The sequence below is a fragment of the Salvelinus alpinus genome, chromosome 37, assembly GCF_045679555.1.
Source record: "Salvelinus alpinus chromosome 37, SLU_Salpinus.1, whole genome shotgun sequence".
In the NCBI taxonomy this organism is placed as follows: Eukaryota; Metazoa; Chordata; class Actinopteri; order Salmoniformes; family Salmonidae; genus Salvelinus; species Salvelinus alpinus.
In genome coordinates, this window is record NC_092122.1 from 9,390,006 (window position 1) to 9,408,101 (window position 18,096).

Consider the following 18,096-nt stretch of genomic DNA (forward strand, 5'->3'; position numbering starts at 1 on the left):
TTATATTTTAAACTCTTCAAAGTAGCCACCCTTTGTCTTGATGACAGCTTTGCACATTCTTGGCATTCTCTCAACCAATGAGGAATGCTTTTCCAACAGCCTTGAAGGAGTTCCCACATATGCTGAGCACATGTTGGCTGCTTTTCCATCCCTCTGCGGTCCAACTCATACCAAACCATCTCAATTGGGTTGAGGTCGGGTGATTGTGGAAGCCAGGTCATCTGATGCAGCACTTCATCACTCTCCTTCTTGGTCAAATATCCCTTACACAGCCTGGAGGTGTGTTGGGTCATTGTCCTGTTAAAAAACAAATGATAGTCCCACAAAGCGCAAGCCATATGGGATGACGTATTGCCTCAGAATGCTGTGGTAGCCATGCTGGTTAAGTGTGCCTTCAATTCTAAATAAATCACTGACAGTGTCACCAGCAAAGCACCCCCACACCATCACATCTCCTCCTCCATGCTTCACGGTGGGAACTACACATGCAGAGATCATCAGTTCACCTACTCTGCGTCTCACAAAGACACGACAGTTAGAACCAAAAATCTCACATTTGGACTCATCAGACCAAAGGCCAGATTTCTACCGGTCTAATGTCCATTGCTCGTGATTTGTGGCCCAACCAAGTCTCTTCTTATTATTGGTGTCCTTTAGTAGTGGTTTCTTTGCAGAAAATCGACCATAAAGGCCTGATTCATGCAGTCTCCTCTGAACAGTTGATGTTGAGATGTATCTGTTACTTGAACTCTGTGAAGCAATTATTTGGGCTGCAATTTCTGAGGCTGGTAACTCTAATGAACTCATCCTCTGCAGCAGAGGTAACTCTGGGTCTTCCTTTCCTGTGACGGCCCTCATGAGAGCCAGTTTCATCATAGCGTTTGATGGTTTTTGTGACTGCACTTGAAGACTGCACATTGACTGACCTTCATGTCTTAAAGTAATGATGGACTGTCATTTCCTTTTGCTTATTTGAGCTGTTCTTGCCATAATATAGACTTGGTATTTTACCAAATAGGGCTATCTTCTGTATACCAGCCCTACCTTGTCACACAACTGATTGGCTCAAACGCATTAAGAAGGAAAGAAATTACACAAATTAACTTTTAACAAGGCACACCTGTTATTAATTGAAATGCATTCCAGGTGACTTCCTCATGAAGCTGGTTGAGAGGATGCTAAGAGTGTGCAAAGCTGTCATCAAGGCAAAGGGTGGCTGCTTGAAGAATCTCAAATAAAAATATATTTTGATTTGTTTAACACTTTTTTGGTTACTACATGATTCCATATGTGCTATTTCTTAGTTTTGGTGTCTTCACTATTATTCTACAATGTAGAAAATAGTAAAAATAAAGAAAAACCCTGGAATTAGTAGGTGTGTCCAAACTTTTGACTGATACTGCAGATATATCAGGCCTACATCCATTTCCCTCTGTTCTTAGTCTCTGTCTAATTGATAGAGATCTATGATATTTTGCTCTCTGGATTTAGTTTTGAGTAACAGTAGAGAAGTCATGGAGAAAGGACTGTCTCAATCCCACAAGTCTCTTTGGAGACAAGCGGGTCACTGCTTTAGGACAAATTCACAGTTGACATGGGGACAGAGGGATACAAACACATACTCTCCCTCCCTTCCCTTTCTCTCTCCCCTCACTTTCTCTCTCGGTGTACAGTAAAAGGAGCCAGCGGCAGAAATAAAACCATTACCCTCTGACCCCTGTGTAAAAATAGCAGGGGCAGAAATAGTCTGTGTGCTGGCATGCTGCTTTGGTAATTCCCACTTCAGTTTTCCCCCTGATGCATGTTATCTGCAATGCACCTAGGGAAGCTGATGGGACCATTCATTCTCCCAAAACATCTCAATTACTAACTCCCTGATGAGAAATATGGTAATACAGATAGACAAGTGTGCGCGTCTTTCTAAGACACTCAGAGAGGCACACGTGTTATACACACACACACACACGCACACGCACACGCACACACACACACACACACACACACACACACACACACACACACACACACACACACACACACACACACACACACACACACACACACACACACACACACACACACACAGGCAAAGATGGACAGACAAATACACACACACAGGCCAACTCCCTTATGAGAAATATGCTAATACATTCACAGTGCAGAGAGAAATTACCCTGGGAGATAGACTCTCCTGCTCCATATTGTATGGCTAAGATTGGACAAGACTGCACCCCTTCACCCCATCATGTCCCCACTCACAGCTATAGGACTATCATTATACAATGTCTTCAGAAACACCCCTTGACTTTTCCCACATTTTGTTGTGTTACAAAGTGTGATTAAAATGGATTTCATTGTCATATGAACAATCTACACAAAATAACTCCGTAATGTCAATTGTGCGACATTTGATTGTACAACATTAGCCATTATTCTTTTAAAAGTTCTTCAAGTTCATTTTCATTTTCATTTTCATTTTCATTTTCATTTTCATTTTCATTTTCATTTTCAGGTCATGTCATAGGTTTTCAAACAGATTTAAGTCAAAACTGTAACTCGGCCACTCAGGAACATTCACTGTCTTCTTGGTAAGCAACTCTAGTGTAGATTTGGCCTTGTGTCTTAGGTTATTGTCCTACTGAAAGGTGAATTCATCGCCCAGTGTCTGGTGGAAAGCAGACTGAACCAGGTTTTCCTCTAGGATTTTGCCTGTGCTTAGCTCCATTCCATTTATTTTTTATCTACAAAAAACTATACAAGCATACCCATAACATGATGCAGCGACCACTATGCTTGAGAATATGGAGAGTGGTACTCAATAATGTGTTGTATTGAATTAGCCCCAAACAAAACACTTTGTATTCAGGACAAAAAGTGAATGGCTTTGCCACAGATTTTGCAGTATTACTTTAGTGCCTTGTTGCAAACAGGATGCATGTTTTGGAATATTTTGTATTCTGTACATGCTTCCTTCTTTTCACTCTGTCATTTAGGTTAGTATTGTGGAGTAACTACAATGTTGTTGATCCATCCTCAGTTTTCTCCTGCAGCCATTAAACTCCGTAACTATTTTAAAGTGTATAAGTGTATACATAGTGTATCAACAGCAATATGTGTTCTTTGGTGCAGAAGATCTTGCAGATACATAGAAATATGTGGGTATACAACCTAGCGTATAAGCAGCAATACAGTACATTATACATTGGTGCAAAAGAACAGACCTTACATTGACTTTGGAAACATCTAAATGTTGATGTCAAAAGAAGACAACCACTTATATAAGTATTTTACGTAATAGGACAATGATTTATTCTATTTACTCATAGACACTGCACCGGACTAAACAATTGAATTTTATTTTTTTAATATCTTTTCAATAATTCATATACACGAGCTGTAACAGATCAAAAGTAATCGTCATATAGTTATCATTTTAATTTCCTCAATTTACATAATCTCATGTACAAGACCTAAGTACACTCCTTCACCCCAAAAGTTTTTCACTTAGCCATGGAAACTGAAAGACAGAGGTTGTATCCCAAATGGTACCCTGCTCCCTATATAGTGCACTACTTTTGACCAGAGCCGTATGGCCTTATGTGCCCGGGTCAAAAGTAGTGCACTATATAGGGAATAGGGTGCCATTTTGGATGCAGACAGAGACAACGCCTGCCCTTGTGCAACACTAAACTCAAAGTTCTCCATCAAACGCATGCATTTTCTCAAAGAATCCCTTTAGAACAATATTAAGCCGGTTCTTAAAATGCGGTGGAGCAGAAGGCTAACTAAAATAAGACACTAGAACCTTCGGTGTAAATGATTTTTAAAAACGACTAAACCATGATGATTTTTACTACACCAAAGAACAATTTACAGCACATGTGCACTAGCAACAGTTGTAATTCTTTTTTTTTTTTACATGAAAAAAAAAGACAGTTATAATTTTATCAACATCATTTGATATTTTAAAAAATATGTATTTGCGTTTCTCTATTGCCCCCCTCCCACTCTCTCTCCCTCTGATACAAAGCATATCTTCACCAACAAACAAAAACATTGTTGCATATGTCACATCATAGTCAAGCAGTGATGGTGGAGTGGACAGGTTTGGGGGCGGGGCGGTGGGAAAGGGGCGGGGGTTGGAGCAGGGGGTGTGGCATTCGCTTCAGCAGTCTCAAGAGCCACGTTCAGTTCAACGACGTCAGACATCTTGGAAAACATAAAAGTGGAAAGAAAAATATCCATCGTCATTAGGAAAACGACAAGTTCTCGATTAAACCTCCCGAGATCTCACAGCTGAGAAATAGAATATTGTTAAATCAGCTCGCTGGATATTAAAGTGTCATTCAATGCATTTGCACTGATTTTGTTGTACTGATTTGGAATGGTTACAGGATTCCATCCCCGCCAAGCGCTGAGAGTGTTCTAGCTACGATGATAGCTGAGCCCTATCAGTCACGACAGATAGAATTATCATAGAGTCAAACCCCAACAGCTCAATAAACATATCAGTCAGTCATGTTTGGTAGACTGGTACAGGAGCTTTCTTTACACTTTGAATTTCATTTCCCATAACAAACCCCCATTTGGTGGTAAAGTATGGAGGCTTGTGTGGTACAAATCAGGAACAAAACAAACTTCATACTGTCTGTAGCAAACCAACACGCACTTCAAATGAACAGACACCTTCAAAATAAAAGTCTAATCACAGTTTTATCCTCATATTCAGAAGAAAATCATCTTTGTATCAAAATGGAATGGACTCAAATATCTGTGTGTTCATATAAGACCTCTTCTAGTCCCCTCAGTCAATCTGCTTTAGCATGTCCACGCTGCATAAAACAAGACAAAACACAACACTGGAGTTTGGATAAATTCATCAATGTATCTATAAAAACCTCAATAAATCCTCAATAAAAGAAACAATAAACCCATTTCAAGGTCAGGCATCATGTGGGTGCTGCTTTGAACGATAAACCACGACAAATGAAGTAGTCAACTCTGGTGGAGAGAGGAGGATAGTTTCAAAATGGCAGCAACGGTATTCAGTATTCACAATGGCCATTCGGTTAGAGAGGACAGGACGGACAGGAGAGGAACAATCATCTCTTTCACACAAGTAGGTACACAAGTAAGTCAGCTCTGAGAGAAAGGGAGAGTGTGATACGCTAGATCACCAATATATACAGCACACACACTGAGGACTCAACCCTTAATGCTCATGCTAATGTCACACATACACATACAGGTGAGAGCAATGGGGTCATGCACACACACATGCACGCACACACACACACACACACACACACACACACACACACACACACACACACACACACACACACACACACACACACACACACACACACACACACACACACACACACACACACACACACACACACACACACACACACACACACACACACACACACACACACACACACACACACACACACACACAAAAAGCCCTGCCCATACACACAGTAGCCCTCCCTATTTATTTTACTATGCTTGTGGGGACAAAACCATTGATTCCCAATCATATTACCCTTAACCCTAACCTTAACACTGATTTGCAATATACAGACAGAGCAGAAGTTGCAATAGGTCTGTGCAACCCAAGGTTTGATACCAGCACAAACAGAAACCCTCTTAAACCTAACCTTAACCTGAACCCTAACCCTAAATGTAACCCTAAACCTAAACCTAACCCCTAAAATAGCATTTTAGCAAATTCAGGACATGAAAAACGTCCAGATTTTCAGAAATGTTTTTCTTTTCCTACCTTATCAGGCCATTCTGGTGAATTGTTAGGACATTGTGATCCTGATAAGGTTGGAAACCATGCACACCCACACGCACACACTTTTCAGGACTTTTTGGGGAGTAAAAATGTATTCCAATTCAAAATCCTATTTTCCCTAACCCTCATTCAGAGTATGTGAGCGGAGTTGAGCCGTAGGAAATCCCGCTCATCGCTCATGGAGCTCCACATCAGCCATTGGCTAGGCCATCAGAAGCTAGATAAAGGCATCTGCCATTCAACTGTATTAGGGCAAAATATTGGAGTGACAGTGGAATCAACCAATCACGTTTTGTCTTAATGGGTGGGACCGTTTTTCCAAAATGTATGGAAACTTCTGCCTTCTTGAAGGCCAACCGGTCACTGTGCAATAGCGAGCAGTAGTTTTACCACAGTCTAGCTAGCTAGCTTTTGTTGTCGGCTAGTTTGCAGCAGTTGCAGCAGGTGTTATCAAAGAGGAGGTTGTTGCTAATTTGTTAGCTTCTCCCTTTTCAAGAATAACTTTCAACAAGTTACGTTTCAAATGATCATCTGGTGAGTGGAACTGTGTTTTTTATTGCAGTGCGTTTGCTGTTGTTAGCCATCTCTTTGAAAATAACTTGTGTGAAACACTGTTGCATTTAAAGTGGAACTGACAGCATTTGAGCAACATGAAATCTGTTCATATACACCCCCAGGAAGAATGACACTTTTTAAAAAACATTTTCTGACAAGCGATCACATTTTCATAAATTCTTAGAATGTTTGGGAGTTATGTATACTAAGATATTTTTGACATTTCTATATAGCAATATAGAGTAGGGATGCGGCCGTGCATTTGGACAATGCAGTAAATAAAACAGTAAATCAAATTGAATAAAAACATCTGTCTTGTCCAGGACCTGAGTCTACACAGAGGTTCACCACTGTACCAACCTGTCACATACTGAAGACCTATAGGTTCACCACTGTACCAACCTGTCACATACTGATGGCCTATAGGTTCACCACTGTACTAACCTGTCACACACTGAAGACCTATAGGTTCACCACTGTACCAACCTGTCACACACTGATGGCCTATAGGTTCACCACTGTAACCTGTCACACACTGATGGCCTATAGGTTCACCACTGTACTAACCTGTCACACACTGAAGGCCTATAGGTTCACCACTGTACTAACCTGTCACACACTGATGGCCTATAGGTTCACCACTGTACTAACCTGTCACACACTGAAGACCTATAGGTTCACCACTGTACCAACCTGTCACACACTGATGGCCTATAGGTTCACCACTGTACTAACCTGTCACACACTGAAGACCTATAGGTTCACCACTGTACTAACCTGTCACACACTGATGGCCTATAGGTTCACCACTGTACTAACCTGTCACACACTGAAGACCTATAGGTTCACCACTGTACTAACCTGTCACACACTGATGGCCTATAGGTTCACCACTGTACTAACCTGTCACACACTGAAGACCTATAGGTTCACCACTGTACTAACCTGTCACATACTGAAGACCTATAGGTTCACCACTGTACTAACCTGTCACACACTGAAGACCTATAGGTTCACCACTGTACTAACCTGTCACACACTGAAGACCTATAGGTTCACCACTGTACTAACCTGTCACACACTGAAGACCTATAGGTTCACCACTGTAACCTGTCACACACTGAAGGCCTATAGGTTCACACTGTACTAACCTGTCACATACTGAAGACCTATAGGTTCACCACTGTACTAACCTGTCACACACTGAAGACCTATAGGTTCACCACTGTACTAACCTGTCACACACTGAAGACCTATAGGTTCACCACTGTACAAACCTGTCACACACTGAAGACCTATAGGTTCACCACTGTACCAACCTGTCACACACTGAAGACCTATAGGTTCACCACTGTACTAACCTGTCACACACTGAAGGCCTATAGGTTCACCACTGTACTAACCTGTCACACACTGAAGACCTATAGGTTCACCACTGTACTAACCTGTCACACACTGAAGACCTATAGGTTCACCACTGTACTAACCTGTCACACACTGAAGACCTATAGGTTCACCACTGTACTAACCTGTCACACACTGAAGGCCTATAGGTTCACCACTGTACTAACCTGTCACACACTGAAGGTCTATAGGTTCACCACTGTACTAACCTGTCACACACTGAAGGCCTATAGGTTCACCACTGTACTAACCTGTCACACACTGAAGACCTATAGGTTCACCACTGTACCAACCTGTCACACACTGAAGGCCTATAGGTTCACCACTGTACTAACCTGTCACACACTGAAGGCCTATAGGTTCACCACTGTACTAACCTGTCACACACTGAAGGTCTATAGGTTCACCACTGTACTAACCTGTCACACACTGAAGGCCTATAGGTTCACCACTGTACTAACCTGTCACACACTGAAGGCCTATAGGTTCACCACTGTACTAACCTGTCACACACTGAAGGCCTATAGGTTCACCACTGTACTAACCTGTCACACACTGAAGGCCTATAGGTTCACCACTGTACTAACCTGTCACACACTGAAGGCCTATAGGTTCACCACTGTACTAACCTGTCACACACTGAAGGTCTATAGGTTCACCACTGTATTAACCTGTCACACACTGAAGACCTATAGGTTCACCACTGTACTAACCTGTCACACACTGAAGGCCTATAGGTTCACCACTGTACTAACCTGTCACACACTGAAGGCCTATAGGTTCACCACTGTACTAACCTGTCACATACTGAAGGTCTATAGGTTCACCACTGTACTAACCTGTCACACACTGAAGGCCTATAGGTTCACCACTGTACTAACCTGTCACACACTGAAGGCCTATAGGTTCACCACTGTACTAACCTGTCACACACTGAAGGCCTATAGGTTCACCACTGTACTAACCTGTCACACACTGAAGGTCTATAAGTTCACCACTGTATTAACCTGTCACACACTGAAGACCTATAGGTTCACCACTGTACTAACCTGTCACACACTGAAGGCCTATAGGTTCACCACTGTACTAACCTGTCACACACTGAAGGCCTATAGGTTCACCACTGTACTAACCTGTCACACACTGAAGGTCTATAGGTTCACCACTGTACTAACCTGTCACACACTGAAGACCTATAGGTTCACCACTGTACTAACCTGTCACACACTGAAGACCTATAGGTTCACCACTGTACTAACCTGTCACACACTGAATGCCTATAGGTTCACCACTGTACTAACCTGTCACACACTGAAGGCCTATAGGTTCACCACTGTACTAACCTGTCACACACTGAAGGTCTATAGGTTCACCACTGTACTAACCTGTCACACACTGAAGACCTATAGGTTCACCACTGTACTAACCTGTCACACACTGAAGACCTATAGGTTCACCCCTGTACTAACCTGTCACACACTGAAGGCCTATAGGTTCACCACTGTAACCTGTCACACACTGAAGACCTATAGGTTCACCACTGTACTAACCTGTCACACACTGAAGGCCTATAGGTTCACCACTGTAACCTGTCACACACTGAAGACCTATAGGTTCACCACTGTACTAACCTGTCACACACTGAAGGACTATAGGTTCACTACTGTAACCTGTCACACACTGAAGGCCTATAGGTTCACCACTGTACTAACCTGTCACACACTGAAGACCTATAGGTTCACCACTGTACTAACCTGTCACACACTAAAGACCTATAGGTTCACCACTGTACTAACCTGTCACACACTGAAGACCTATAGGTTCACCACTGTACTAACCTGTCACACACTGAAGACCTATAGGTTCACCACTGTACTAACCTGTCACACACTGAAGACCTATAGGTTCACCACTGTACTAACCTGTCACACACTGAAGGCCTATAGGTTCACCACTGTACTAACCTGTCACACACTGAAGGCCTATAGGTTCACCACTGTACTAACCTGTCACACACTGAAGGCCTATAGGTTCACCACTGTACTAACCTGTCACACACTGAAGGCCTATAGGTTCACCACTGTAACCTGTCACACACTGAAGACCTATAGGTTCACCACTGTACTAACCTGTCACACACTGAAGGCCTATAGGTTCACCACTGTACTAACCTGTCACACACTGAAGGCCTATAGGTTCACCACTGTACTAACCTGTCACACACTGAAGGCCTATAGGTTCACCACTGTACTAACCTGTCACACACTGAAGGCCTATAGGTTCACTACTGTACTAACCTGTCACACACTGAAGACCTATAGGTTCACCACTGTACTAACCTGTCACACACTGAAGACCTATAGGTTCACCACTGTACTAACCTGTCACACACTGACGGCCTATAGGTTCACCACTGTACTAACCTGTCACACACTGAAGACCTATAGGTTCACCACTGTACTAACCTGTCACACACTGAAGGCCTATAGGTTCACCACTGTACTAACCTGTCACACACTGAAGGCCTATAGGTTCACCACTGTACTAACCTGTCACACACTGAAGACCTATAGGTTCACCACTGTACTAACCTGTCACACACTGAAGGCCTATAGGTTCACCACTGTACTAACCTGTCACACACTGAAGGCCTATAGGTTCACCACTGTACTAACCTGTCACACACTGAAGGCCTATAGGTTCACCACTGCAGAAACATGTCTATAATAGATATAAAGACTGTTAACATACTGTCTTAATGTTTCCAGAAAGAAGTGTATATATTTGGCCGGTTGAAGAGGTTTTATGTGCTGACTGAATGAAAGCTGATAATTATGAGTTTTTTTACTCCGCTGGTCTCAGGAAGAAATGACGAGTCCTCACTGTCCTAGAACAAGTCAAGACCGAGTACAAATGTATCCAAGACCGATGAACTCGAGACTCGAGTTCTACAACACTGATACATATTCTAAATAGGTCAGGAGCCAGACATGGAGCCTAAGAAGGAATGGAAATGAATTACTTAGGCTACATTATTTCAATTATTTCGAGGCTATAGCCTACAAAGAAATACATTGTGAAGCATCTGCGAGTGCTACACACTAGGCTGGTAGGGAGTCAGGGACATTAAGCGCTCAGCATTTAAACAATATTTTGTTGTATTAAATCTTTATAGTCTATAAATTGCGCATATCGGCTGTGACTTACTTGGAATTAAATACAAATTCAATGAAAAATGCCAATCAAAACAGAAAGCTCCTTGAAAGTTGGAATATGCCAGGCCTATTGGGACAAATCAATTGTGTTGGATTGTATAGATAATAGAGCAAAAATGAAGGAAACTTAAGCGATCTGATTTTTAGTTGATAAATACTTTGCTACAATGACATACTTTAATTAGCTACCCACCTCATTCCTTTCTTTTAGCATGTGCCCGTAATAAGTACACCTTCATACTTTCGAGATATGTCTCTTTTCAGATTCCACAATGATTCTTTAGTTACATCACCACACTCCCTCTCTTGCTCTTGGTCCTCATCTTTGTAAGTCACCTTGATTTTGCACCTGTGTGTTTTGTCAGTTTCTTTATGAAAATATTTAGTGAACTCCATGACAGTAGTTAAAGCAAGGGACTTGACTAAAAACACATGATTGCCCGGGCACGCCCTGAGCTCATGAAGTGAGCGCTACTGGAGCGAAATTGAAGCGGGCGAGAAGGATGATGCTCCAGCCTTTGGGAATCTCGCTCTGAGCTTCAGTCAAATTGGGCACTCCTCCACTCCACTCACATACTCTGCCCTTAACCTAACCTTAACCCTAACCCCAAACCCCAAACCTCTAACCTTAAACCTTAACTCCTAACCTTAAACTTAACCCTAAACCTAACCCAAACCATAAACCTAACCCTTAAGCTTAAAATTGGATTTGAACAAATTCCGTCCTGACTTTTCAAAAATGTTCTTGTTTTCCTACCTTGTCAGGACATTTTGGTGACTTGTCCGGACATTCTGGTTCTGATAAGGTAGGAACATATGTACACACACATTTGCACACACAGTGCATACACCCCGTGCTCTCCTTTTTGTCAAAATATTTTAAATGTCTTTTTCTTTTCTCTCCTACTCCACACATTTCAGAACATACAAATATACATCTCCTCTAGTCAAAATCACTGCCTTAACAAACAATAAAAAACAAAACAAATTCCACCTCCCCCATTTCAGTTTTAAGACATCACATTTAAAGACACACAATATAGAAAAAATAGTAATGGTAAGTTTTCCCTTGAAGAATGTTTGGAAGGAGTAGCTGCAGTTAGTTAGTTAGCCAGGTGGCTAAATGCTCTCCATTTGTGTGTCCGTTGCTAGACGCTAATCTCAGTCGCCACGGCAACACAGTCTCTCCCCCACCAACAAATCCAAGGCGGGGCTTTGTGCTGCAGCTTTACACTGCAACGTTATTTCACCACAAGAGCAGACGTGTAGTAGCTCCGTGTAGGAAAACAAAAAGGGTCCTGCAGCCTTAGTTTGCCCCCTCTAAACTGTTCCCCCTAACCACCACACCTCCCCTTACCCCCTCCTGCAAACGCCATTCTCTGATTAGAGCAGGGAAGGGCCTCGCTTCTCTATCTCTCTCTATCTCTTTCTCTCTCTCTCCTCATCTTAGGATTGCCATGATGATGATGGTGGGGGGTGGGGCGAGGGGACTAGAGGGCGGACACCCTGACGATGTTGGCCTGGGAGTAGTCTGGGGAGGAGGCGGAGCCGTCGTCCTCGGGCCTGGTGACTGGCGGCATGGGCAGCGTGATGATGGCCGCCGTGATGTACGGTTGCTTGCAGTTCAGAGGCACCGTCTCCTCAAACTTAGCGTTTAGACTGGAGCGACTGGAGATAGAGAGAGAGAGGGGAGAGAGAGGGGAGAGAGAGGGGAGAGAGAGGGGGGAGGGAAGGGAGGGCGGAGAAAATGCGGAGAATTGAGAAAATAGGGGATGACAAACAGGAAGGCAGGAAAGTACAGAAAAAGATGGAGAAAATCAGTCAGACATAGAGAAGAAGAAGAAGAAGAAGAAGAAGAGGAGGAGAGGTGAAAAAGACAGGCATAGAGAGAAAGAGAGGACGGCCAGCCAGAGAGAAAGTGGTCCAGTGTTCAGTAACACAGAGAGATAAGACAACTGTCCATTCCATGGCCAGGGTTCCCAGACCAGTCGGACCACACATACACCAGACACCATGCCACACAGACACCATGCCACACAGACACCATGCCACACAGACACCATGCCACACAGGCATCATGCCACACAGACACCATGCCACACAGACACCATGCCACACAGACACCATGCCACACAGACACCATGCCACAGCTGGACATAGCCAGCATACCAACACACTGACTCACCATGGGAAGAGACTGGCACAGTGTGTGTTTGTGTGTGTGTGTGTGCCCTGCTGCCATAGCAACCACTATGAATGCATATTTGTGTGTATATTATGTGATCTATGAATATGTATAAAGTAGATGTGTGTGTGTGCGCGTGTCTGTGTGTGTGTGTGTGTGTGTACCTGTTGTCTATCGGTCCTTCATTCTATTCGTGAATGTGTGTATGTGTGTGTATACAGTGTGTGTGTTTGTATAATGTTTAGTTTAGTAGGATCCCCAGTAGATACTGCACATGCAGCAGCTACTCTTCCTGGGGTCCACATAAAACATACATCACCAAGTACAGAACAGTTCAAGACAAGAACATTAAATACAAATAAATAAGTAAATACATACATCAAATAAATAATATGAAACCAAGAGTTTTAGATGGATTTAAGGCCAATTTATTGTTAACTACCCATTCTGATACTGACTGTAAAGCCCTGCTAAGAGTCTCAGTGAGCTCACTCGTTGTAGGTGCGGATGTGTAGCGTGTGCAATCATCAGCTACTTTTAGCTTCTTGTAAAACAAGTGGGAAATCATTTGTGAAAATAGAGAAGATACTGTTCACGTGTGTGTACACTGCATGTATGTCTGTACCTGTTAGTGATGGGTCTCTCTCTGATGTGGATGGTGCTGAGCTCCTGGATGCTGTTCCTATGCCCTCCAGTCATGTTGGAGTTGGGCACGTTGAAGCTCTTCCTCTTGTTGCGTCGCGAGCAGCACGACAGGCCTTGGGAGGAGGAGCCAGAGGAGAGGGAGGGGGAGTGAGGCGGGTGCTTCGCCATGGAAACCTCCAGTAGGCTGGTCTCAAACGTTTGCTCATCCACAAACTCATGATTCTGAGGGAGAGGGGGAGGATGGAATTAGAGAGAGAGATAGAGAGACCACATGTTACTTTTGTGGACAAGGATCGAGCCAAAGCAAAAGTGCCAACTACGGCATCCATATTAGGAGTTTGGCCTACAATCTGACGACTTCCTAATATGTATACCATACTCTACTCTTAATTAATGGCTTCTGCTTCTTCATGAACATAGATAGATAACAGCAGTGGATACATCTCCTATTCTCCACCACAGTCATTTCTAAAGCATTGTTCTTACCGTGGTCTTCTCCAGGCAGTGCAATAGGTGATTGTGGTGCGTATCGAACATGGGATTGGCCTTGCACACCAGCGCCTGGCCTGCTGCCTTTGATGCCTTTTGGGCACAAAAACAAAGATGGACACATATTAACACTTTATTTAAACAGACTACAAAACATGTCCCTCCACGGGGTAGACAAGGGACCAACCAACCAAAGCAGGAGACAGAGAGGGACGGAGCTAATGCTCTCACAACGTTATTGCAACCTTCTGCTGTGGCACAGGAACATTAGGAGAACATTAGGGTCTGTCCATCTCCATTGATCTCCCCCTCCAAGCTCAATGTCCTCCCATGGTTTTTGATGAGTCACTCAATGGTTCAAACTCAGCCTTTCAACAACAACAAAAACATTTCAAGACGTCTGTTGTTGATGTTTATACTGATAGGCCTATTTGTCCTGATGTTTGTGTCTGTCTTTCTGTTTTTCTGTTGGTCAGTGTTGACTCAAGCCTCATTTGACCCACGAGAGTCACCGTAGCCTTTCCATACCGGGCCGGATTCAATGAGACGCAGAGGAATGAACCAAGGAGAATGTCTATAAAATCCTGTTCTTCGGACATGTGGAATTTGGAACTCAGAACATGGAACTTATGTGTGGGACACCGTCCTCCAATAAACTTCACTGCGTCACTTTGACCCCGCCCCCGTGTGTGGCGTCAGTCGCTGGCTGATGACATGCATCTCATTCCTCCATGTGATGGTGATCCATGACGCGTTCTGATGATGTCATATCCATAGCCGTGCCAAAACGTGGGCAATCCAAAATGCATGTGAGAACAAAATAAACACATGGAAATGAAATAGCAGAAAAAAGGAGAAGAAGATGAAGAAAATCAAGAGCAGAGAAGTAGAGATGAGGGTGGTTGCAGAGAGACCCGTTTCACCATTCGAAGGGGATGGGAGGCCGCTCTCTTCCCCCCACCCCCACCTTGGGACCAAGCCTCATGGATTGGGGGCACTGACACCGGTGAGGAGCTCCAGTTCCATTAGTTGGCACCAGAGCCCCAGTGCAGTCTTGGTGGGGATGAGAGAGAGAATAAGAGAAAGAGAGAGAGTGGGGGTGGTAAGTCGTGAATAGTGACGTTAGAGAGGTGGGACACCATGGAAGACGCAACAGATCTGAATGAGAGAGAGGGGAAGGGGGAACCCCCTTGCCACCCATCTCCCCATCGGGGTTTCGGCATGCACTAACCGGCATCTCACTGACCCCCCCCCAAAAATAAAATAAATAGAAGAAAGTTTAAATAAGTAAAACACCACTCGGCGACGGCTGCGTATCCACGGTTACCTCGTTGCTTTTATACTGCAAATAAGCGTTAGTCCCTCCACTCTTCCTCGCAGCAATTCTACCAAGCTTGGTTTTCTGTTTGTGAACAAAACCACACGTGCATTTAGCCTGCCACTGAATGTGTGTGTGAGTGAGTGTGAGTGTGTGTGTGTGTGTGTGTGTGTGTGTGTGAATGAGTGTGAAACAGAGAGACCCATAGCTCTTGAAAAACAATAAAGATGTCCCCCAGTCATAGATGTAAATTCCAAGCCTGTAAATCCCACTATCTGACAGTGGCTAGAGGTAAACCTTGTATTGCAGCTGTATTCATCCAAGGCCAATCTCTTTTATGGTGAATAAAATAACTTGGTATCCACTATGTACAGACAGGCACATGCATGCAGCAGCACAGCTAGAGGAACACACCGCGAGGTTCAGTAACACACAAGCTATCCCTGTATTTCTGTCTAACATCCATGTTTCCATTTAAACCCCAGAGCTCAGTCATCATTCCTCCTAAATGGAATAACAGATTGTTGTTCTTGGGAGGGAGCTACTTACTGGATGCACAACAGGGGCTAAGTTATCTTCCTTCTTCCCCCCCCCCCCCCCTCTCATTCTCTCTCTCTTGCTCCCTTTCTTCTCCCCCTTTCTTCTCCCCCTTTCTTCTCCCCCTCCTGTCTGTCTGTCTGTCTGTCTGTCTGTCTGTCTGTCTGTCTGTCTGTCTGTCTGTCTGTCTGTCTGTCTGTCTGTCTGTCTGTCTGTCTGTCTGTCTGTCTGTCTGTCTGTGTCTCTCTCTCTCTCTCTCTCTCTCTCTCTCTCTCTCTCTCTCTCTCTCTCTCTCTCTCTCTCTCTCTCTCTCTCTCTCTCTCTCTCTCTCTCTCTCTCTCTCTCTCTCTCTCTGTCTCCCTCTCTGTCTCTGTCTGTCTCTCCCTCTCTGTCTATCTGTCTCTCTCTCTAATGAAGTCTCCTGTGTGGATTTAGTGATCTAATTTAAAGTCCTACTCCAGTCTCCTTTTCACCTCATTTACTTATGGAGACTGAAGAGACTGAAAAGATTTGACATGGGCCCTCAGATCCTCAAAAGGTTCTACAGCTGCACCATCGAGAGCATCCTGACTGGTTGCATCACTGCCTGGTATGGCAACTGCTCGGCCTCCGACCCCTCTTTTACGCTGCTGCTACTCTCTGTTTATAATCTATGCATAGTCACACACTACCTACATGTACATATTACCTCAATTACCTCAACTAACCGGTGCCCCCGCACATTGACTCTATACCGGTACCCCCTGTATATTGCCTCGCTTGTTATTTTACTGCTGCTGTTTATTTATTCATTTAATTACTTTTATTTATATTTAAAAAATACGTACTTATCTCTTTTTTATTTAACACTTATTTATTTTCTTTTCTTAAAACTTCTTAAATCATTGTTGGTTACAGGCTTGTAAGTAAGCATTTCACTGTTGTATTCGGCGCATGTGACAAATACAATTTGATTTGATTTGTAAAGGCACATCTCAATAAGTGGTCCGGGTAAGTCATGACACAAGTGTGTGTGGGGGGGGGGGGGGGGGGGGGGCTTTCATCTTTTGTTCCTATTGCTCCTGTATTGTTCCTCAAGCAAGGGTGGAGGTCGATGACATCACAAAGTCATCATCAGACCTACTCCTTGAAGTTTGCAGTTGTGTCTAAAAGACACGAAACACATTTGTTTTTACCCTTTACTTTACTGTATTCATACTTGAAGTAAAGGGAAAGTAATAAAATCACTGGAGGACGTCTTTAAGAGTGAGGGAGTAACCGGGAATGATCTTGTAATATGATGTGTGTGTATGTGTGTAGCCCACTCCTTCACACATAGAGATGTCTCTGTGTTGCTATAATTACTGATGTGGAAGTCGGGGTGGTCCCGTATGGTCGGGGTGGTCCCGTATGGCCGGGGTGGTCCCGTATGGCCGGGGTGGTCCCGTATGGCCGGGGTGGTCCCGTATGGTCGGGGTGGTCCCGTATGGCCGGGGTGGTCCCGTATGGCCCATTACGGTTAACATACCAGAGGAAGCACACACACACACACACACACACACACACACACACACACACACACACACACACACACACACAGACACACACACATAACCATACACTATCCCACATACACACTGAGTTTGTACACACACACACACAAACACAGAAGCCTGGTAATCTTCCATATGGTCTCCACTACACAACCCACTCTCTGCTGTTTCCATCTCTGCTGGAGTGTGTGTACAGTCTGTATGTGTGAATAGCAGCATGTTTGCGAGTTCCATTCCATTCTTAGACACACACAGCGAGAGTGATTTTTTCCCCCTAGGATCACGCCGCCACCACATACAGCTCTGTTGGACCCTTCCAAGTCAGGGTTCATGACCTTTATGGCCCAGAACCTATGGTGTCACGGCAGGCGTGAGGGTGGGACATTGTTGGGTACCTTTTGGGCGCGTCT

At 43.9% G+C, this 18,096-nt stretch overlaps 1 protein-coding gene across 3 annotated transcripts in view; it reads right to left on the bottom strand.

The window, feature by feature from the left end:
- Window positions 1-3,285: 3,285 nt before the first annotated feature.
- LOC139565764 (A-type voltage-gated potassium channel KCND2-like) overlaps window positions 3,286-18,096 on the bottom strand; it is a 171,376-nt gene continuing 156,565 nt past the window's right edge. Inside the window, exons 3-7 of one of the 3 annotated variants that reach the window (XR_011672971.1) lie at window positions 18,082-18,096; window positions 14,297-14,392; window positions 13,791-14,032; window positions 7,555-12,648; window positions 3,286-7,471 (exon numbers count right to left, since the gene is read on the bottom strand). The exon at window positions 18,082-18,096 is cut by the window's right edge and continues 148 nt beyond it. Coding sequence is in view for 1 of the 3 variants with exons in the window: in XM_071386302.1 (XP_071242403.1) it covers window positions 12,471-12,648; window positions 13,791-14,032; window positions 14,297-14,392; window positions 18,082-18,096 (531 nt within the window). In the remaining 2 variants the exon portion in view is untranslated. Of the gene's footprint in view, window positions 12,649-13,790; window positions 14,033-14,296; window positions 14,393-18,081 lie in introns of all 3 variants that reach the window. The other 2 variants (XR_011672972.1, XM_071386302.1) reach the window with 2 other exon arrangements.